At 40.4% G+C, this 23,522-nt stretch overlaps 1 protein-coding gene across 2 annotated transcripts in view; it reads right to left on the bottom strand.

Annotated features, from left to right (window-relative positions):
- Positions 1-23,522, bottom strand: part of ARMH3 (armadillo like helical domain containing 3) — a 123,273-nt gene that overhangs the window by 98,884 nt on the left and 867 nt on the right. For both annotated transcript variants that reach the window (XM_021536380.2, XM_021536381.3), the window contains exons 2-14: positions 17,390-17,501; positions 16,872-16,928; positions 16,601-16,747; positions 14,711-14,818; positions 13,779-13,871; positions 12,829-12,903; positions 12,094-12,180; positions 8,797-8,853; positions 7,740-7,783; positions 6,119-6,179; positions 5,130-5,176; positions 4,393-4,468; positions 1,734-1,827 (exon numbers count right to left, since the gene is read on the bottom strand). In XM_021536380.2, coding sequence (XP_021392055.1) covers positions 1,734-1,827; positions 4,393-4,468; positions 5,130-5,176; positions 6,119-6,179; positions 7,740-7,783; positions 8,797-8,853; positions 12,094-12,180; positions 12,829-12,903; positions 13,779-13,871; positions 14,711-14,818; positions 16,601-16,747; positions 16,872-16,928; positions 17,390-17,491 — 1,048 coding nt within the window. In that variant the 5' untranslated portion in view covers positions 17,492-17,501. The remainder of the gene's footprint in view (positions 1-1,733; positions 1,828-4,392; positions 4,469-5,129; positions 5,177-6,118; positions 6,180-7,739; positions 7,784-8,796; positions 8,854-12,093; positions 12,181-12,828; positions 12,904-13,778; positions 13,872-14,710; positions 14,819-16,600; positions 16,748-16,871; positions 16,929-17,389; positions 17,502-23,522) is intronic.

The following is a 23,522-nucleotide window of genomic DNA, read 5'->3' as shown; positions in this document are numbered from 1 at the left end:
GCACACTTGATTTACATATTATGGATAAACAGTTTCTAGCAAAAGCCTCATTTCTCAAAAAAAAAGGAAGAAATCACTCTGAAGCACACATCGCTACTTATCCTGGTTCATGATACAGACCTTTTTTAACACACATTTTGAAACTTTACAGGTCTTAATTTACACTATAGGTTAAAAGTCAGAGAAATTTCAAAGTAGAATATAAACCCTTATTTATTCCAATAGCATAAAAGAAAAGCACCTGAAATTCACAGATGGATTTCTACACCTTAACGTCACTTCAAAACAGTTCAACTACACTTTTTTTAGTGCAGTAAAGAGAAAGCAATCTTATCATTCCAAAGTCAAAAAGCCTCTTGCTAACTGGCAGCCATAGGCAAATTTTACAGCTCAGTTGCAAGATTTTAGTAAACGAGGAAAATTCTGACAAATCTTTAAAACAGCAGTACTCAAGCACCACCGAACTAAACCAAGCCAAGGGCCACAAAAAAAAAAAAAAATCACGTTGTACAGATCAACAAGGTGACAGCAGATAAAAATAAAGCAAGCTTCCCAATGCAATTGCTGCACATAAAGATCAAATCCTTTTCTTAAATTTAGTAACCATACAAGCCACAAGAAGCCTCAAACTTCTCAAGATCACTGCCTCTGCTAAAAGCAGGATGGAGGTTTTGTTTTTATTTTGTTTTGTCTTGTGGTAAATGAAAAAATACAGAAAAAAAATGCAAGCAAGCTGTAGATGTAGGTAAGCACAAATTCTGTCAGTCATGTAATATGGTGTGGGGGTGGATACATTTGTAATGAACACGTTGAACAGAAGCCCACAAAATGCCCATCCCTCCACATTTTATGTTATATGCACACAGAGACATAGGGGACTCTTTATCTGAAGCTTTTGTTATCCATGGCAACCAGACAGAATTCATCCATGAGGAGGATCATCCTTAACTAGGGTATCAAATGACCTGAATATATAACTGAGTAACCCAGGCTGCTTTTCCCCAGAAATATTTCTGAACTGTGTTCTATTCAAATTGACTCTGTTCCTTCATTAAACACTCTTCAGCTCAGATGCCATTAAAGTACATGAAAACAGCCATTTCATTTCTTCTCTTCAACTAGGTAATATCTATCCATACCTTAAAATGAAAGGGTTTTATTTTAGATGATTTCAAAGCATATTTATGTGGACACATAACATCTCATTTAGAAGAGAGATCTCAGGTTAAGCAGTCCTTTACAAAGCCTATCAAAGAAAAGGCAATAATAAGAGTGAGGAATACTTCCACACCCAGACTGAATTCAAATCCCAATTAATTCAAAGCTGAGGACAAGTGCATTAACGACAAGCAGGAATCCACAGTGATTCTCTGTAAATCTGTTCCAATAACAAATAATCCCAGGCAAAGGACCTGACACTAGAAATATTCATAAGTAAAAGCCTACACAGAATAACTAATAGGCTGGGTGTACTTTCATGCAAATATTGGGGCACTACTATTTTCAGAAGGAATATCAGCATAATTTCACTGAGCAATACACAAGGCAAAATAAAAATAAATTTGATCAAAGAATCTTGCTCATGTTTAGCAAGGCATATATTACTCCAGGAAGAGACCACCAAGTTACATCTGCTCCAGACAGACCTCATTAGTTGAAAACTCTAGAAAATAGTTTGCTAGTTATTTAACAGTTTTAAATTATTTTTCCTCAGGAGATCATTGCATTTTTACCATCTGAAGAAGGTGGGGTGGTTCCAAGTGGTGTGACAGGTGTTGTTGGAACTGGGCTCGTTGGTGATGTCATCAAACCCATTTCAGGATGGCTCTAAGAGAAAACACAAATGCACAGGTCAACTGCTTCCCCAGGCACTAGAAACACAGACCACTACTTGTATTGTTCCATGCTCTTGCACACTAGACATGACTAAAGAAGTCTCAAGAAACTTCAACCTCTTCTCCAAAGAACCAGACCATGGCTCCTGACCTTGGATGTTTAACGATTAAACTGTACATCAATTTCTCTACTCCACAAAACATGAAAATACATCAGAGTGGTGGCTCTCCCCAGCAGACAGAAAAAATCCCCTTCCCTAATGTAGAATGGGACAAGATTTGCAAAAGCCTAATAGCTTCTAACTCCCCCTAAAACAAACCAAGGATGTGCATTTGAAGTCTTCCCCCACGATCCTATTACTTCTATTTCTAAGAGAAAATTCTCCTTGCACCTGCCCCCCATCTATTCATATTCAAAGATAATGGCAATTTATTACTTTCCTGTCTCACTGTAAAGCACTGCAGGAAAGACACTGCAGGAAAACAGTGCATAACATAAATAATACTATCATTATTGATCCTCTCAGCTTCCATCAGCCAGTCACTCTCCCCATTTCATCTTTGCTAATAGTTGCCTGCCTAATTACTGCTTTGACTTCACTCTTTGCAAGCTTCCGGACCTATCCACACTGGTGAGAGCGTAGGCAATCTGCCATGCTATTTTTGAGTCTGGCTGCCAAGCAAAATGTCCATTTCATAGGGCAAGTTTTACATAAATGTATCATCTGCCTTAATATATCATCACAATTTCAAAATAAAAGGAAGATACAGAACTGCTGATTTGATGATAGTTAGTTCCATAGGATTTTTCACAAGTGGATATCCTCCACACTGCCTTTGAATATTTCATTTTATTAACAACTATAAATGTGTATATTTTATGGGAAGCACAGATATACATACTACAACTCAAAAATTATTTACATCCCTATAGCTATCAACTTACACTTAAAACACAGTTTTTCACTGGAAGTCTTACATAAGCCAGATTTCCTTAGACAGGTTTTGGGGACTTACCTTCTTTCTCCAGAACAGTGACTGGCAGTTGAGACACAAGAGTGCCACCCAGCAGCAAACCCAAGCACCCACAGCTGGTGAGCACACACTTAACACTCCAGATACCCACACAACTGAATCCCTGCTCTTCCCATGTGCCACACAGCAGCAGGAAGCCATTCATGCAGCACCAAGCAATGGACACCAGCTTTAGGCAAGAGCATTCATCAGCTTTTATGAGGCTTTTTCAACATGACATGACCTACCTTGCCCTCTCTTAAATGAAGGATTACAGACAATCCACCCAAGAGTATCAGTTCTCCAATTCAACCCACTGATCAGTGGCTGCTTCAACTTCTTTTGCAAGTAACTAGTCTATCCTTTTATTTTTAAGAGCTTTTACTCTAGCTGATCTTTTTCTGCTCTGCTCTTTTCCCTGCCAAATGCCTCTCTTCCCTCAGGAATATCTTGACCACAGAAAGGCCTGAGTTAGTATTACAGAAAACTGAAAGAGCAGAAATCTCTGAGAAGTGGTAGGAATGAATAACTGGGGAAAAGCTGAGGAGGGAACTTCAACAAATTAACCATCCATGAAACAGAGATCTGCTTACCAGACTTCTTCCATCACCACTACTGTCAGGAGTCCCCAAAGATCTCCTCTATCATGCCAAGTGTCTAGCCTGCGATCTATGGCTGCACTATGAGGACATGAACAAACTGGGGAAGGGTGTCAACTGTTCTGTTGTTTTTCTCACGGATTACAAGCAATACCTACAGACCAAAATTAAAGGCCTGAACCTGAAGGTTCCTAAACACACTGGGCTACCTGTTCAGCACAATCACTGGATCAGACAGGCTCATTATCTGCCTCCCAGCAGCAACCACCTCTCCAAACTCGCAGTGGTTAGAAAAGCATCCAGAGGCTTGTGATCAGAGCAGCCCCTCAGGAGGCTGTTTCTCCACCATAAAAAGCCCAAGGACAAGTGCTGTGCTCCAATGACTGGTTCCCATGCCAAAGGGGCTAGGCTGTTCAAGGAAGTCTGAACACAAAATAGTATTTGAAACAACTGTCACATGTCAATTGGTCCCTAAGTGAAGAATACCCAAACAGACAACAACACACAGTCCATGCACACACATACAGGACAATCCATCCAATTTGGGAATTGGATCAGCCTCTTTCTCTCAACATTAACTTAACAAAACTGTGATTTGTTCTGAGAGCTACACCAACTGCTTTGCTCACTCCATTCTCCCCCTAACTGGACTATCAGTAGGGCACAGAAGGCACTCCATGCAGCCCTTCCCATTTAGTGGCAAAAATTAATCATTCCAACATGAACTGTGACCTCAAAACTCTACTCATTTACTGTCAAGGCAGGAAGTATATAATAAAAATTCTTTCCCAGCCCTGGCCTGCTCTGCTCTTTCATGCTGATCCTATGACAAGTACATAAGGGGGAAAAAAAAGAAAGTATCTTTTCACCAATTCCATTTCTGGCTCTCTGATTTCAAAGACATCCACTACAAAGAAATGGGGAAACATTCCACTGAAACTCACTTGTGCCAGAACTGTGATGAAATTCCTGTTTAAGTGAACAGCTTCATAAAGGGCCAGAAGGATTGCTTCATTTGTTCTGTGGGAAGGATACAGACAAAGGCACAGTTAGTGATCAGAATACCAGAAGCCAAGTTTTTCAGAAGCATAGCCTATCTGAAAAGTCTTTTTTTTTTTCAAATATGGAAAACTCTGCCTCTGCAATCTAGTTGTTCTTCCAACTATTAGTAGTACTAATAACAGTACTAGTAGTAGCAATCCATAAAAATAGCTATTTTTAGAGCACATCCACAAGCTTTGTTACCTTCCTGCTGAAGGTGTCCCTAGTTGCTCAGTGTTTTTCATTTAAAGCCCTCTCTTTTAAGAGCAGAGAGTCCTAAAATCACTAAAGTTCCTCATATTTATCACTTGCCCCCTTGGTTTAGAAAGTACTTTGGTGAGGTTCAGAGTGCATAAACCTTTGCTTCTCATGTGCCACCTCTGACACACCTATTATATGTCATAAATCCCTCATAAAAACCACCAGAGTTTTTTTTATAGACTTCATTACAAGCAATCCAGCTGTGTCTCCTCCTGCTTACCCTCCTCATGGAAGGGCAAATCCACAGTTTGCAGGGTGTGGTACCATTTTAGTGACAGGAGAACCTGCTCCTCTAGTTTGCTTTGTGACATTAAATAGCTTTGTGATGGAACGGATGGCACCGACCACTCCACTGTGTAAATAACATCTGTGCACTTACTGGACAGAGATCTTCTCATCAGCATCTGCTATGAACATGCTGCCCACCTATGGAAAGAGAGAGCATTGCACAGCAGGAATTTGGGAAAGCTATTAGACAGCAAGAGACAACACATGGATAAAAGCACATTTTATTTTGCTGTATTGTCACTGACCAATGCTTCATCTGTTGAATCATAAAAAAGGATTAAAAAAAAAAAAAAAAAAAAAAGGACTGGAGCCTGAATCCCTGACTGGATTAGTTTGCCATTTTGTAAGAGGACAACAGAGATTGTCTCCTACCAGCTTTCCCTGGGGTGAGTGCAGTTTTACCCAAGTCACTCCTGACAGAGAGCTGTCTACACTGAGCTACCCTTACCTACAGGAAATTTTTCTGTCAGTTAGATCTCAGAATACAATGAAATCTCTGACTAAAGCAAAGCCAAACTTAACAAGGGGAACAGTGGATATTCTTTACAAGGAAGAAATTCACAACTGCTTCTGAAGGGTACCCCTTCAAAAATGCAGACAGTGCCCACTGCAGAATCCAAGCTTTACTCCATTGTAAAGTGCATCCATGCTAAAGAAACAAAAGAGTAAAGAGAACCTCAAAGACTAGTGACAGACCAGACTATGTGCCCCTATGTTTTAGACTACATCACCAGAGTAGTAACTAGCTTTTAAAAACACATAGCTTTTTCAAAGGATTAAGGAGTTAAAAAAATGATTAAAAGTTTAAAGTAAGGTGATTTTTAAAATAGTCACCTAGAGTGAAGAAGATATAGGAACAGAATTTCAGCTATCAACACAAGATTAGAGGTCTCCTCCTTTGAAAGAGCTTTCCCAGCCAGACAACACACTCCTCAGAATACAACCATTTTACTTATATTTAGTTTTGATTTGTTCAATCCATCTCCACCTCCAGAACTCACACTTTTTAGAAACACTCTCCTGCTGAACTTGCATGAATGCACCTTTTTAAGAATGGAAAAACACCATTTCCTTCCTTACCATGTTAGTTAGGGCTGAGAAGAAACCAGTCTGATGCTCCTCTTCTTTATCTTTGTATTGCCTGAACAAAAAGGAATAAGGATGAAGTTTCAGGGTTAGAAATTGAACCAGGGTTACTTCACCTAAATCCCTGTGTGTTAGTCTTATTTGACAAGAATATAGGATGGAGGAAACTTCAACATTCAAGAAGTTTTTTCAAGAACTCCCAAAAGAAGAGATAAAGGGTATTAAAATATTTCTAAATTGTGTAGAGTTGAAGTGAGGCTGCTGAAAGATATGAAACTTGAACAATGCTTGTGCTGTTACAGAGGACACAATCTGGGCTAACTCGGAAGGAAAGGGGTCAACTGACTTCAGAAATTTTGTCCTGCACTGGACAAACAGTAATAAGCCACAAGAGAACAAAGAGTCAATAACCACAGAACAGTTTCATTTCATCATCCACTACAGAAAAAATCAGAGTTGGTCATCCAACTGGGTGCAGAAAGAAACCACCAGAAATGGCCAGCAGAAACCACGTGGACCTTTATGATTCATGGCCTGATCCCACTTTCCTGGAGCAATTGAAAAGACTGGAACTAGAGCAAGTGAAGTCAACAATCAAGTCGGGTACCTCAGATTTAAGCTACACTGCTTCATCTGGCACTCAAAGGGACTAGCAAAGCTCACACAGCAATCTGATCACACACAATGTAACATGCCAAGAAACCAACTCTAAATTCTTGGGAAAGGGGGAAGGACTGAGCTAAGCAAAACAGGCCATGATCTGAGACAGCTTCTGTCAGAATGAAGGAAATTGGGTGGGTGAAGGTTTTTTTTCTGCTTTAATAATTTACTCTGTTATATTCATTTAAGTGATTTGCTGATTTTGCAAGTCCACTGCATAACTATCACAGCAGGCTTTCAAAAGAATTAAAACATTTTTCTGGATATTTTGAGAATCCTACTGCACAAAAAAAAAATTTCTTGAGTTTCTTAGGTGAAATTGCTGTAAGCTTCCAATTTTTTCTAAGGCATTTTACTCTTAGGAAAGCTAACATGTTTTATGCTGCTGCTTATGAAGCAGAGGCTAAGAATATGCTACCCTTTCTGCTGACTTTCTGGCTCTTTCTTCAGCAGTAGTTACTCCTTTCCACCATTTGGAAGAGTTTACACCTCCTAACCGTCTCTGATCTGCCATGTGGACAGCCCTGGATACATTTGTTTGTTGTCAATTTGTTTGTTTGTTGTTACATTTGTTTGTTTAGCTGTTACATACAGCTAAATCAATTTTTCAACAGAGAAGTTGTCAGCAAATTATCTCTTCACTTGTGACTAAGATTTTATGCAAAGCTCATACAGAGGTAAAATCCATGACAGTAAAAACATACAATGGATATCTTCCCCCTACAGCAAGATCTGTCCTGAAGCACGTCAGCCCAGCTGGTACAGATGCACTGAGACTTGCAATGACTGCATCAACTGAAGCAAAGTACCTCAAAGAACAAGACTATTCCCTGCCTCTACAGGTGCATCAAGGCTGTCAGGTGATAAACAAGCGCTTTAACACACAAAAAAAAAAGTTTGTGAAAATGTACAGTAACTACCACATATTGAAAAACAAGACACAATTTGGTTTTACCTGTTATATTCCGATAAAGCCTGGGCAATTACAAGTCCCATTCCCTGAAAAAAAGCATTTTAAAAAAACTTCACATTAAAATCTCAAGGGAGAAAATCACACACTGAACACACATAGCAATGCTGTCCCCTCAAGATAACTGTCAAACCATGACAATAACCTAGCATGCTATGCAGAATTTCCCTTGAAGATGCTTGAACTATTAAGATGTGCTATGATACAACAACATTATAACACAAAAACCCAGACAACAAAATTGAAATTTATTTATCTAATTACTAAGTTAAACAGAATGTTTACTCTCCTTGGACCTCCAGATAGACCTCTCCCTCAAGAAGTCCCAGTAAAGCGTCAAGAAATTTAGAAAGAAGTTGGTGTCAGAGGAAGGATATCCAAAAATTTAAAACAGAGTCATAGACACTAATAACCTTTGACTTCTTGCACACAGCCTCCACCATTACAGAACTACTAACAGTTCTCACCCTTTAATTTAGCATGGAGCTTGCTTTTTACTTCATGCCTAAAGAGCAGCTTCCAAGACCAGAACTCACATAACTCAATCCGCTGTCAATTTTAATCCAGGCCTGGATAAAAAACTCAGACTGTAGCTACAACCCAAAATATATTTCAGGACTCTTGACTCAGTTACGAGCTTCTACTGAGTTACAAGAATTGACATGTGGACTGGTGAAATCAAGTGACACAGCACCGGAAATGAGATTCCCTTTGGCATGAATCATCCTGTGCCTCTTTGGCACATGACAGCAAACAGTGTACAGATAGTTCATGAATGAATAATAGATCAACTTTAGCATGTTCCTTGCCAGCTTTTTAACCACCCCCACTATTTAACTGGTGATCAAACTGTCCAAATCATGAGCTGCCTAACCTACTGCAAGAGCACAGCTAGGGCTGAGCAACCACTGCACTGGTGCTCCTTAGAGCTGCACTGTTCTGAGACCTGACTGCTACCACACACCATGCTGCCATCCATTACCCTACACTTCATGTGAAAGACTATCTCTAGCAGCACAGAGGAATCAAACCAAGTACTCACATTGAGTGTAGCCTCATCATCCACAATGGACAGCTTCACAATGTAGGGATTCACTGACTGCTCAAGGTGGGGCGAAAAAGAAGAAAGAAAAATGGTTTTAAGTTCAGCCCTCAGAGAAAATAAAAACCACTATTATGTTTCCAAGTTTACACAACCACCTGGAAAGAATCTTTGTCATACAGTCCCATAAAACAGAATACACACAAATAAGCAGAGTCACAGCACATGCAAAGACCACTAGGCCAGGGACATGTTCCCCTTATTGGCTCAGTCAGGCAGTCTCCTAATTTTACTGAGAAGAGGAGGGAGTTTCTGTCCCTCCACCAGCTCATCTGTTACTCTGGAGCAGCCATGCTGCAAGCCTGTTATCTGTGACACACACAGAGTTTTGCAGCAGGAATGGGCAGTGAAGCTGAATGCAATATTAGTGCTCTGCTATCTCTCTTCTGCAACACCCTGCAAAGATTGCTTAAAGCAGCACCCGACAACATTCTAGACTCATCTGTTGTGGGGTTAGAGAGCAGACTTTGTTTACACCACCAAGAGCTGGAAGTCTCTGGAGAATATAAATGCCTTGAATTTAGCTGAAGAAAGCACAGAGGCTTCATCTATAAATGCTAATAATTTCAGAAGCATTTCAGATTAGCAATGCACATTTTTCCCCATTTATATGTGTCAGTGCAAAACTAAAAAAGTTGATTTTGAATCAAGATGCAAGAAAAGTCTCATCTGCAGGCAGGTCATTTTGCAGGGAATTGGAGCTTGAATAATTACTGTTTTGTTAAAGAGTTGTTTTCTATTTTTTTTTAATAATTTGAGTTATGCAAGATCTTTGGGAAAAAAAAAAAAAGAAAAACACATGAACTTTCCGATTCTCCAAAGATGTGTCTGTCAGCACCTGTAGTTGTCTATACCAAGGAGAGGTAAGTGCACAAAACTGGACACGAAGGGTTGTTGCATACACTATACATTGCCAGACAAGCACACAAAGGGAAAACCCTACACTTTAACTAATTTATTTCAGCTCTAACAAAAGATACAATGCAATTCTAGCAGGTTGAACATGATGAAAACAAACTTCTGCCTAGATGTTATCAGTGAGTATGTATTCAAAAGTATGATTACTTGATTTTACGTTTTAACTTGCTATACTATCACCCATCCCTTAAAACACTGGGAAAATGATCAAATAAATACTTTTTCTCGCAGCATTTTCTTTCTCACAGTATCAATGAAAAAGTATTTTCTCTGAAATCAGGACTAGTATAAAAAAAAAAAAAGAAAATATAGCTGAAGGCTTGGATAAGTATATAGTTGGAACAACTTCTGAAAATTATTAGGATTTCAATCAGGGGCATCCCTTTAAAGGTTCCAAGTAAAGACATGTAAATCCCTAGAACAGAAATTAATAATCAAGCCAAGATCTCATCAACCTGAGTAATGACAACATGGAAAGATACTCTCCAAGGAATTTGAGAGATTACAAAATTCACATCCCAAAAATACAAAAGGACATCCTAGTGTAAAACACACCGTATTTACACTAAAACAGACACAAAATTATAGTCAGCTAATGAATTTTGAGCCTTATTAGATTTTCTTAAACAGCTGGAAACATAACCAATGGAGTTCAGACCAAAAGAGCACCTTTCAGCTGCACCACAGTTAACTAAAAAGAGAACTCCAGAGCACCTGAGGCATCAAAGTGTGCTACAATTCACTGACAACCAGACAACCACCATATTGACCCTAAGGGACAAAGAACAGCAAATGAAAGCAGCTACTCAAGGGCAGAGATTATGGCTGCATTACTGGAGGCTTGGCTCGTAGCACTGCTACAGAGGGCAGTGTTGGGCAGTTGTCACATAAAACCCTTCTGGGAGTTGCTTTCAGCCTTGCCAGAGGAGCTGCTTGAGCTGAAGTTCCCTTTGCTACACATCTGCTTCAGTTGGACTGTATGGATTGCACTTTTCAAACATCAGCACAACTTCCTTAAGTGTGCCCAGTTTCAAGACCTTTCCGAGAGAGCTCTCCAAAGCACCCAACCCCAACTCAATACTCCCCAGAAAGCCAAGGACAAGTCTCCTGCACTCACAGCACTCTACCTTACAAAGGACAGAAACTGCAGTCTACAGGGATCCGTGCCTCAGGAATGGGATTACACAGCTCTCCACTATTTGTCTGAATGTTGCAATGAGACCTCTGGTCCTCCCCGTCCGCCCCCATAAGTAACCCCACTTACAGATAATTCCCAACAGTTTTCCCTCATAGCCATGTACTGAAATCAAACTCCATGTTCCTGTTCCATGCACAGCACAGAATGCTGAAGAGAATCTGCAATTCATGATTCTGACATCATTGACAGGAATAAGAAATTGACAGGCATTACTTTGACACCAAGTGTAGTTCCTGTCCTTGCATATTCTCTAGGTCTATTCATAATTCAGAACAAGATCTATTATAAAACTAGGTAGGTTTTGAAGCCTGCTCCCTCCTAGTAATTCTGTTGAAGGGCGAGTTATTCCAGAACTCTCTTATTTGCTGCCTAATGAAGTATATTAAGATATTCCTCTCTATGAAGAAAAAAACCCTGATCATTAAAGCAGCATGCCTCATACAAAGAAAAGCCAACATTAGGTGTTGTTCTGACATCTAAAATGCTTTGGGTTTTTTTCAAGCTGATGAGTAACAGAAAAAAAAAAAAAAAGGGAATATACCATAAACATAAAAAGGATGATGAATAAAGTTCCTCAAAGAGGAATCCATCAAAGAGACAGACACAGAGATAGACTTCTCTTGGAACTACTAGCTGTGATCTTTCAGTTCATTCTTTGGTCACAGCTTCATCATCTCTTCTGGGGATCTGTGCTCTTTCACTCAGCTAGTCAGGTCCTGAATCACAAATTCAGTCTGAAACCCAGGATGACTGACAGCTCATTTTACTTTGGAGATTGTGTATACCACACACACACTCACACACCGAGGTAGACATGTCTTAACAGCAACTCTTCCAAAAGGACCTTCCTCAGACTATTTCCACAAAGGAAATGCAAATTCCCTAGGTAGTTTCTTTCATACTGGCACAGAACGAGCTGTAGGAATCATACACATTTGATTATACACATACATCAGAGACAGACACAGGGAGCATAACAAGGCTGCCTTGCAAAGCTTCTCCTGCTCCGTGTTGACACCCTGATGCTACAGCATGCACTGATAGAAACTGTACTGTGTGCTGCCTTCATAATCCACAGGCCACTCTAAATTAACAGAGAGAAGTGATGTTTCTACACCTACCTCATACTTTCTGTAGTTGACCAGCAAGGCCAGAAGGACAACAGCATCATATCCATGTTCCCTGCGACTAAGAGGGCTGGACAGGATCTGGAATAAACAATCACACTGCTCTGTTCAGGCCTGCTTCAGGAAGCTTGCAGTGACTCAGAGCATAGCCATGAAATCTATGTGTAAGAGCAAAATATGTTCTATCTGAAAGAGGATATTTAGGGTGAAGGGGGTGTCAATGCCTCAAGGAAGTTCTGCACACAGAGAAGCTCATTTATCACAGAAAGGATGCACAGAGGCTTTCAGGGCATAAAGGGCAAATATATTTCACAACAGCATTGTATAGTATCTCATCATAAACTGTGCAAGCGTTTCTGGGTTTCTCCAAGGCTCAGTTCCACTGAAAAAAGTATAATTTATCCAAGAGCAGAAAAAAACATATCCACACTACCTTTTGAAAAAAATTTCTCCCGTAAAGAAATTCTGTGTGAAATTAGCCCAGAAATCTGTTCAGATTCTAACTGTGCAGAAATATCTTAAGTGAAAATACTTTAAATAGTCAGTAGTGACTAAAAACAGCAGACTAGAGTAAAGGGGATAGAATATTACAAAATATATGTACAACTTAGCTATGAATGGAAGCCAGTGCCAGTGAACTACATTGCACTGAAAAAGCTGAAAAAGCAAACACATTACTGAAAGTTCTCACTATGGAAGAGCCCCCACAGTAGAAGCAAGAACCCTTACCTGTAAAATAGCTTCAAATATGCTGTTAATCATCACATACTCCAGGATGGTGTTCTGGCTAATGTTATCTGTCACCTGAGTACAAACACAAATTTTAAAATCTCATTCGAAACCTCCACCAACACTGTAGCTGTAGCCTCTGGCACACATTGGGAACAGGAGAGTTTTGCTTCCAGATGGACACATTTATTCAGAATCTCACACTTAGCAAGTCAAGGTGTGACTAGCAATAGAGCTAGACATGAAGTAAAAGAAATCTGTCCTGCCTCCCAGCCCTCTCTCTGCCAAGAAGCACTACCCACGGACTAAGCACTCCCCCATTCCTCCACACAGTATTTTACACAGCTGCATGAATGACAACAGCCATCAGCTGCTGCAAGCTCTACACAGGAGGCAGAGAATGAAAAACAGGGCACATATGCTCCACTGAGAACCTTCCCATCATGAAAAGGGCAGTGAAGAGCTCCACCACTCTCAATTATCTCTTATCATAGTCAAAATAATTCACAGTTGATATCTCCAAAAGCTGATAAGAGTCAATTTATTACAACTTCCTCATTCTTCACATCCTCACCACTCTGGTCTACTCCACACTTTCTGTCTTTCCTCAACCCTTCTCCCTTCCTTTCCATCTCTCTGAGACTTCTTAAGTATCTTTTTCCTTAAAAAAACCTGTACCTGTGACTCTAACTGATAATTCCTCCTGCCTCTCCCCTTTAGCCCCTTTAGCTGGCACCTATCTAACAGGATGAGAAGTGTCTGCTAGTCTGCGTTGGCATCATGGTTAGATGACCATGCATATTCTGGACTGACGCTTGCTCTCATTCACCATTTCTTTCTCCTTCTTAAGCTTCCCACTGCAGCATTCTGCTCAAGTTTTGAAACAGTTCCATCCCTCAGATGTGGCTCATGTAAGCCCTTAAGTTCTTGCACAGCTGTTAATTACTTACTGTCACCAAGCAGAGAAGTAGCTTCAGACACAAGCTTTTGAGGCTTTCAGAACCTTCTGCACAGAGGAGGGAGTCCAAGCTCTCCATCAGATTCTAAAGAACAACAGTCACATTATTTAAAAGTAGTATTTTAAATTAATTGAAATCTTTTTTATACAAAGCTTTCTGGAAGATTCAAGTAGCAGAGCATGAATATAAAACCATGTTATTCCAGAATCAATAATTGAGCCATTACTACTGCTACACAGGCCATATTCATACTATTGCTTCTCCACACTATTTGTGTTAACTATAGCTTAATGACAACTGGTAGGACATCATTATAATTTTCCATGAGTTTTCTCTAGATGCAGTAGCATACCTCCAATTAACAATACATATCTAAGTTATAATTAAAAATCTCATAGGCAAACCACTTACTGTCTTCCCCAAATATACTACAGTTTGTAGAGAGAAGAAAAATTGCTACTCTTGTAGAGAGATGAAAGATACAACAAGAATTCCACTTTATCACTGGTTACTTTGTCATTTCCCAAACTCAACATCTTTACAGTGAAGAGCATCAAGTAAGTTTAAAACAGTACATGTGCTGAGTGTGAGAACACATAAAGAATACAAAGAAAAAGATGTGAGGTTCAATACTAAATGGTGGTCGCCTGTGACAGCCTTTTCTGGCTTTAAGGTTTCTCAACAACAGTGACTACACAGTGTGGAACTAAAGAAAAAGAATGTGCTGCTATATTACGAACCAACCCAGGGACCCCAAATATCTGTGCTACTGCCAGGTACAGAACTTCAGGACAACTATTTTTAGCAAGTGGCTCAAATATCTCCCCCAAAAGCTGCTGCCTGGTAGACACAGCCATTTACACTCACTGCCCTTGCAACACAGCTGCTGAGCAAACTGCTTCTCTACATTGCCAGGGCCTCACCTTCATACATAGCTCTGCCTTGTCAAAACCCACAAGCATGTTGATGATGTCAAACCCAGAAGTGGATTTGTTCTTCTGATGGACACCCCGAATTAATGCACACAAAGTCTGCAAAGGGAAAAAACAGAAGGTGAGATGTAAAGCAACACCTCCAACTCAATAGCAAAACCCACTGCATGATCCCCTCCTAGCACTGGCAGATACTGAAATTAATACCACCAGCCTGGAAGCCATACATTTTGTCTGACCTCTCCTCCAGCTCTGTCATTTCTAAAAGGGATCTTGGATGCTGAAAATGCATACAAATTGGAGAAGAATATATTTGTCCAAATTCTTCTTGTTTGAGCACAAATTTCTGTTTGGTTACCACATTGCTATACCAACTTGGACCAATAAACTGTCTTTGTCAACAAGAAGAACCCACAAAAAAAAAGTCTCCAAGTCTATCAGACAGTTTAATTACTGCTTCATTCCAAGTTCTTTAAGACACACAGGTATCAGCACACTATGCTTCCAGCAGACTCTCTAGAAAATTTATGGGCAGCAAATTACTCATTTGTCCTAAGAGACAGAAATGTCTGGGGTGACTTTTGTCATCAGGCACCTCTCAGGCCTGTGAAGAAGGGAAAAGAACAGGAATACAACCACTGCAGTTTTAGATACCAGCTTAAATTCATCAGTGAGAGGTAATTAGTTTCACAGGTAAAACTGGAGACAAAACAGACCTGATGGAATTAACAGACCTCTAGAACCACAGAAAAGCAAAATGGTACGGTAGACATCCTTTTTTTGGTCACTGTCAGAAACAGATACTGGGCTAAAAAAAAACGTTTGGTCACCATGCTGATTCTCAAAAAAAGGATTGCTTAAGTAAGTTTTGGCTTCAGGATCACTTTCCACATTAACATAGTCTGATTAAGGGAACACTCTCCCAATTCGAGCTCAGGATGTGTTACGTGGTTCCTATTTACATGCACACAGCAGAATTCCTGTGACCTGCCCTAAATTCTTCCAAGAGTCTGGATACAAGTTTAAGAATCCAGGGATGGTGTAAGCTGCCTATGTAGCTATAATTACAATTTTATTAGCACCTTTTCAAACTAATTCTAAAAATACCAATAAAACAATGCAAGATTGTGCATCAGAGATGGAAATATTCTGTTTTAAATCAACTTTTCCCGGCTCACTGCTGGTCCAAAGTCTCCAACAGATGACTTCTTCAAACCTGAATTTCATATCCTGTACTCCTAAATCTGAAATGCATTCTTCATACTCCTAAAACAAATGCATTCACCAAACTGTGGGAATCAGCTTGTGAACTAGTAACATCAAATATCAGGACTGAGGGGAGTCTCCCACACAAGATATGGAACAGCAGAGCTTTGGTAAGGAACAACCTGCATAAAAATGGCTATGAAGTCTGAGTGATAATTCTTCACAGCTTCCAATTAGGAAGTGTCCAGCTGAGGCAATTTCCTGTGTAAATTTCACACTAACTTCTCCAGAGCTTGCTTTCTTTTTTGACCTATATGGAAATTGAAAAAGGCAGCTGAAATAAGGGAGAAGAGGTGAAAGTAAAACACAAAGCTACACAGCCTAAGGACTTTTGAGACCCCCAAACTGACAGCCTGCAATGTGAACAAGCCCCTTTGTTTCCTCACTGCCATCCACTTCATCGTCCATCAGATCCTCTTGAATTCTGAAACCACCTATTGCTGTGCCAAGAGTAAAGAGACTATGAATGTTTGGAACTGCTACAGACAACAAGTAGCAACTGCTCTGCAGACATCACTTCTAAGTGACAAAGAAACGAGCACAAGGTGTTCCATACCGGTAACAAACACATGGCCCCATCAGGAGGACAGCATTCCCTGTCTCCCAGCGTGGTACCTGTAATGCATTCACCACTCTGATTGGGTGCTCCTCACCCAGGGCCTGGATGCAGTGCTGAAACAAGCAGTTGATGTTATCTTTTATCTTCATTAATTCTTCCCCATCCAGAGCCTCCAGCTTGCCTTCTAGATACTCCAGGTTGACCTGTCAGGTTAAGAAGCAGTTCATGCACATTATACCATCACCAGCATCTTAGAAACAGAAGTCCTTGCACTGACTGTCTGCCACTTTGTAGGCAGAACAGCAACAGGACTTCAAATTCTGTTACCTTCATGAGAAATAGTTCCTCCCAAAACCTAGGGTTGCATTTACTGGGGTCCTCTGTCTGTAAGGAAAAGAAACAGGCATGAGGGCAAAGAAATCATTCAGGCAGAATTTAAATTTAATCATGGGTAGCTCAGAGTCAGCACCACCTGCCAGATGACCAAGAGGTCTCAAGGTGCAGAATTCTGGATACAGAGATTTCCAAAAAAAAGAAGGACCAAGAGACACCGCTCTCAACTGGGATGCCTCTGTTTATTTTCTGAATTGTTATTTGAGAAATACTGGGAAAGCATGACTTCCCATAGATGGTATGGTTCTGGTAGGCAACAGGAGACAAGAGACATTTTGGAAGAGAGCAGAATACAGACTTCTGCACAATAGTAGGAGAGCCTGGAGCATGTGCCTACACTGTGCAGGTCTTACCTTGAGGAAATAAATCCACTGGAAAAAAGCCCTCAGCATAAACTAAACCAAGAACATTAAACACAACATTTTAGAAAAAAGAGATGCTCAACTCCTTACCGTGAAAATTTCATCATACATCAACACCACTTTCTCTTTTAATGGCTTCTTGGAGGCTGAAGATTTCCGGAGCAGCCCACCTTTTTTCTCTGTTTGGGCCATGCTGTATACCCTGAAGATAAGAACAGACAAAAAAGCTCAGAAAATCTGAACTTTTCTTCAAGGCATATCTGGCCTGCCTTAACCATGAAAGATTTTTTTCAGTGCACTGAAACACTAACAGTTTCTCACAGGCTGTAAGTAGGGGCATTTATAACTACACCAGATAATAAATCAGATCAAAGGACCCATCTAGTTCTACACCACATTTCAAAGACATGCAGAAGTCCACACACAGTCATAAGCAGAATAAGCTCCTTATGGATAAATTTTAATTCTTCTCTATTAGAAATTCATTCATTATCCAGACCAATGGAGTTTACATCTAGAAAAGTATGTATTTTTTAATCTCACTGAAGGAATTGTGATACTTGATATCAAATAGGTACCCAGTCTTTTTTGATGCTGGTCAAGCCTCAAAGGCATCTGGTGACAAGAAGCTCTTGAAACTATTTGGAAGTATTCTCGTATCTGTTTAATTTGCTGCCTACCAAAGCACTTCAAATTCTGCTTTTTGTACTTTGAGGTGGATCCAAAACAAGGAAAGCCTCCATAAAACACTTCTGCCACCCTTGGCACTCCTATCTGGGCCAGCTGCTCTGCAAATCAAGCCAGAGAGTAACCTCAGCCTCAAAAGCATCCCATGTGGTTCAGTTTTGGGAGGACGATGCAAGAGAGAGGACAAGCTCTACAGAGATTTTTTTTTTAAACCAAATTAATTTCATGATCCATTTTACAGCAAAGCGTTTTCTAAAAACACAAATAAATTTTATTATCATTAATAGGTGTCTTACTGATTATACTACTAAAAAAAAAAGGAGTATCCTTATTACAAAATGAGCCATTACACAAAGTAATGTGGTCCTGAGCCTTCTGTGAGAGACAACCCACTCCAGGGGCTGAGTCAGAACACACAACCTGCCACATATTCTCAACCTCATGTATGATGCTACCAAGTGCAGCACTACTCTGACCTCGCAAATACACATTTATCTGCAATCACAGATTTTCCTGGCAAGCATCACAGCTTTAGCACTGTTCTAACCTCCTCCCTCACTGCAGCATGTCAGAAGTACTTAGCAGAAAGGGAATGCCATACCTCCTCATACCCCTGAGCTCCTAGACTTTCTCCCATATCTCCAAAGGTAATTACACACATGGCAACAGCATCCCACACACAGAGGCTTGACTTAAGTCATGTTCCCTAAAAGCATGGGCAGGCTCTTGTGGTAGCTGCACTCGCCATGATAAATTATGCAGAGAGGTCAGTTCACCATGCAAATCCAGGACCCCAGAGCTTTCTGAGCTGGCAGCCGTGGAGATAGCTTTGGATGTAGCCTCAATTCCAGACTGCCTGAACCCCCTCCCACAGGTTTGATTCTGTCTTTCCCTCAAAGAGCAAGATCCATCAACTACTGAATACCAGTTCCAGATCTCCCTTACATTCTTTCCATTGCAGACAATTTTTAGCTGACTTACAACTATGTTCTCAACTAGGATTCTCAGGCTTCCAGAGTCAGTTATTCAAACATCCATTCCTTTAGCCATAAATCTTGGTTCTAAGTGGCAGAAAAACATTTTCAGGCCTGGAAAAACAATTCTGCTGCAAAAGACCCTGCCCCAGGTGCAAAGGGAAGGATCTTTGCCGGGATGGGAAAGGGTAGGACAGAGAGCAGTAGATCTCACACCTGAAAAGCTAACATTTACATAGGCAGAGAGGTGTTGTCTTCCCACTAGAAAGGGAACCAGCTGGCTGGTTATGGGCTGGGGTGAGAATGGAAAGAGCTCTGAGACACCCTGACAGAAGAAAGGTTAGCAACAACTGCACCATAACCTTCTGTAAAGACCAAAATTATTCCCGTAGCCTGGTAGGTCTCTGTATCAAACTAAGATGGAAGAAGGTTTCCAACTAACAAAAAAAAAAAGAAAACATTATTCCAATCATCTTGATAGCTTCTCTTTTACAGACTTCGCATTATTTTTAAACTGTCAAGGGAAATAAGACATTATTCTAATTAGAAACAACTGGAAACACTGAGAAATCTATTAAAAACCAAACCAAGAATGATGTCACTTTTAGCCTAGGAATACAAATCTTGGGTTAGACTGCACAAAACTATTTTCCTACTAGAATTGTAAGTTTCTGGACCTAAAACAGCTGCCAGCCCCAGCATACAAACACATCCATCAGTGTGCTTCTAATTGAATTAAAGAATCCCAATGTCAAAACTAATAAACTAACTCCCAGTGCTTCTAGGTCAGCGTTCTCACATCAAATGTGTATGTGAATGGGAGGGGATCAATAAACTCTGCTTAGTCCCTGAATTTTCAGAGCTGTATTTTAACCCTTCTCCTACATTTCCAGAAAGACAGAAAAATATAAATACATCAAGATACAAAGGGTGAGCACAAGAAGGATCACATGATCATGTGAAAATTCTAGTCTGTGTCGAAATGGGTCTTAGGATTCACATTCTCTCAACCAAAGCTGCACAGAGCATATACAAAGACAACTGCTAGAGGCAAGGATTAAATAATGTTCTTGTTTGTAATTTGCTATTCTACAAATGAGCATATGAAGGAGCAAAGAGAGAAACGTCAACCATGCCTCTCATGCCAACGCTTTATCAGGCTGTGTTTGTTTCATGACCTATGATGATCAGGTCATGCAAATGGTTTTTTCTTTTCACTTTATGCAATTACATTTTCTAGATGTCATAACGACAAACAGAAAACTGCATTTTGCTAATGGATACCTTCTACACAGCTGCAGAAAACGACAGTTAAATGTACAAAACCTTTATAAATAAGTTTCAGAGGTGTCAAATTATCATGATGCCCTGACAGCTTATGAAAATAACAACCCTGATGATAATTAACAATTTCCCTTTAAACACCACATTTAAAAGGCATGGGTGCATTTTCCACATTTTAGGTTCAAATGGATAATTTTCTGTCAATAGGTCATTCCCATTAACACATGCTGCTAAGTGAATCCTGCTGTATTCACGGACTGCACAGGAGAACTGCCCCTCAGGGACACGAGAAGCACACACATGGGGATTTTTAGAACAACAAATTCTTTGCTGTGCAGCAGAAGATCCAAGATGCTTCATGTGGAACTAAAAGACAACTTGAAAGAGCACAAGTCTTAGCAGCTCAAAGGCAGGAAGACAAAAGCCATGGCAGACACGAGTTCAGGCAGACTCTTGCTTTATCTCTCATCAACCCCAGAATCAGATGATCCAGTCAGGAAGAGATGAGCACATCCAACCATGCACCTCCTTTCTGTTTCATTCCAGAACTCATAGCAGAGACTTCAACCAGACATATGACATTTCAATGAACATAGCTCTGTTAGCTTTTTGTTAGAGTAGCCACAGGGAAAATGAACCTGGTATTTTGAGTTTGAGATTTACTCAGACTGGTGCATACTGAGAACTGCTACACAATGCTCCACATTGTCACTCAGCTCCTGTACAGACTTGTTAGTATTCCATAGAACATCTTTTAACAGCAAAAATACTGTCAAGAGGATAACACTAATGCACATCTACACCATAATGACATCAGGATCCAAAACTTGCAACTTGTGTAATCTTGCATGCAGCCCATCAAGCACAGCACTTTGCATTCAATTGCATTGTCTAACAAACCTGAAAGTTTTCGAGATTATAAATGCACATACACAACCCCCACATGCAACCAAACATGAATAAGTGTATTTTTTCCAGTGTGGACCCCTCACAAAACACGCTGCAACACTTCTTGGCTAGACAAATGAATACAGATGCAAACTTGTATTTCCACATGCGACTGACTTGGCAAACCATGTATTCACTATCTAGAAAATTCTGTGCAAATGATGTGATCTGTATTAGTTTGTTAATGTCAAAGCCTTGAACCCTAATCAATTTTATAAAGACTCTGAATAAGTACTAAGATATTTTTGCTTTTAGAATCCAATGTCCCTTGACTTGCCAGAGCTACTAAGATTGGACTCACCTGTTCAAACATTTCAAAGCCTCCTCCCTCCCTGAGTGTATGCACCTGGGACTCAGTGTGATTATGCTTTGCCTTTCAAGGTGTTCTGCAGGTACACCACTCAGGGGTAAAGGAAATTTGTTCAAAAACTGCCTCCATCATGCAAGAGAGGGAGATAAACCCCCTAAAGTCTAAAAGTTAACTCACAGCTTCTAAAGCAATGTGCTACAAGATAAGCACACATTAAATTCTTCAGTGAAGTACTAGGAAAAACTTGCACTTAATCCATGTGACGAATCTGCAGAGTAAATACTGGACATGAACAACAGGCAGTTACCACACAGGTCCCAACACCCGTCCACCACTGGAAGACAACCTGCACTCAGCACAAGAATTTATGAATCCCAGTGCACAGAGAGTCCCTGGAACCAGTTCCAGCTCCTCTGTCAAAATCCCCAGGAACACCCATCAGCAGCCCAGCAGACCACTACTGAAAACAAAGAGAGCAAGAACACACAGGGCTTTTGTCAAAGCTTTAGAAACCATCATGGCCAAATTTCTGCCATAAGCCTTTTTATAGCTTATCCTCCACAAACTCTTGCATTGACAGTTACAGATTGTGCAAGTACATCCACACTGCTTTTATATTCCATCCATTGTTTACAACTTCATTTGTATATTCTTCATTGGAATAAAATTGCTCAAGCTGTGCTTTGCTCTACAACTGTAAGGTGCTCAACCCAAGGGAAACAGTAACACAGCATGCAAGCTTTGGATCCATGCTGCAGAATTTCCAGGTGCCTTCAGGCAGTATGTAATGAGAAACATATTCTGAAGGCGTGCTGATGACAAAAAACCCATTAAGATCCTACTTTTTCTGGAGGACAAAGCAACAACCCCCAGCACAGCCACAGTATATATATTTTAACTAGAAATACCTTCCATCCCACTCAGAGCAGTCTATCTGCTTCTACACAGTACAATCTAAAGTTACACCACTTCTGACCTATTTTTTACCCCTCAAAAAATGAGAAAAGTAGCTTCCTAATGCAAATACAGCCACATGCTACCTCTCACATTGCACCTGCTTTAGCAATGACATAAAAGAGTAACAGTTGAGCTACAATTTTAAAACTTCATGCATAACTGCATTTAATTTCTATATGTCCAGTTAAAATAACACCCAATCCATCACACTACCAACTAGCTACACTTCTTCCTGTCAAGTCATCCAGACAAATGCTGCATGTTTCCACCAGCACCTATTCACACCGTTTTCATACAAGGTAATTTTCTTCATTTCACCACATTTTCTCTCTGTATTCCTCGCTACCACAACCAGTTCTCTCATGTCAGAAAATGACTTTGGGTTTTCACTTTTCAAGCCCTTTAGAATCCATTCCACATAGTTTATTGTGAAATATTCAGTACTGCCTTTACACTCCCACCTAAAAGCTCGTGTCACCTGCAGACTTTTAAAATACCTTCCTTCTGAAGAAAAACACTAAACACTCTCCCTGTAATGTTCCCCTGCCCTCTTCCCATGGCTTCAGCTGGTGGTGTGGACTCAAGGCCCATGCTGAATACAGTGCAGCTGCATGACCTCAGCTCTGACTTCTGAGGTAGCTGCTATGTTCTAAGAAGCTGCACAGTAAACTCACGCCATGATAAAAAAGGTGGAGCTGCAGAGGGGGTAATATTTTGGAGATACAGACCAACAGCAGCACAAGTACTCAGGAATTAAAACGCAAACATGAAAAGGTGTAAGTTCAAAAAACAAACAAATCAAAAATAGGGAGTCAGAATATAGCAACTCAGCAACTCTGAGCAGCAGAAGCTGACCCTTCCCCTCCTAAGGGATGTCTGCATGGCTGCCTGGTGTCTTAGCTGGGGGAGGGTGCAGATGAACGCTTAGCCCAGCAGCCCATTAAAGCCTCGCTGTTCCTTTTCTGCATGCTAGCCAATAACTGTTTAACTTTTTTGCACTGTATGTATTGTGCCCACAGTATCTCTGCACACAGCGAAAGTGCCATAAACGACACAGTGGATC

Source organism: Lonchura striata, chromosome 7, assembly GCF_046129695.1.
Source record: "Lonchura striata isolate bLonStr1 chromosome 7, bLonStr1.mat, whole genome shotgun sequence".
Classification (NCBI taxonomy): domain Eukaryota; kingdom Metazoa; phylum Chordata; class Aves; order Passeriformes; family Estrildidae; genus Lonchura; species Lonchura striata.
The sequence above is the reverse complement of the archived record's forward strand: the minus strand, read 5'-3'. Positions and strand labels throughout refer to the sequence as shown.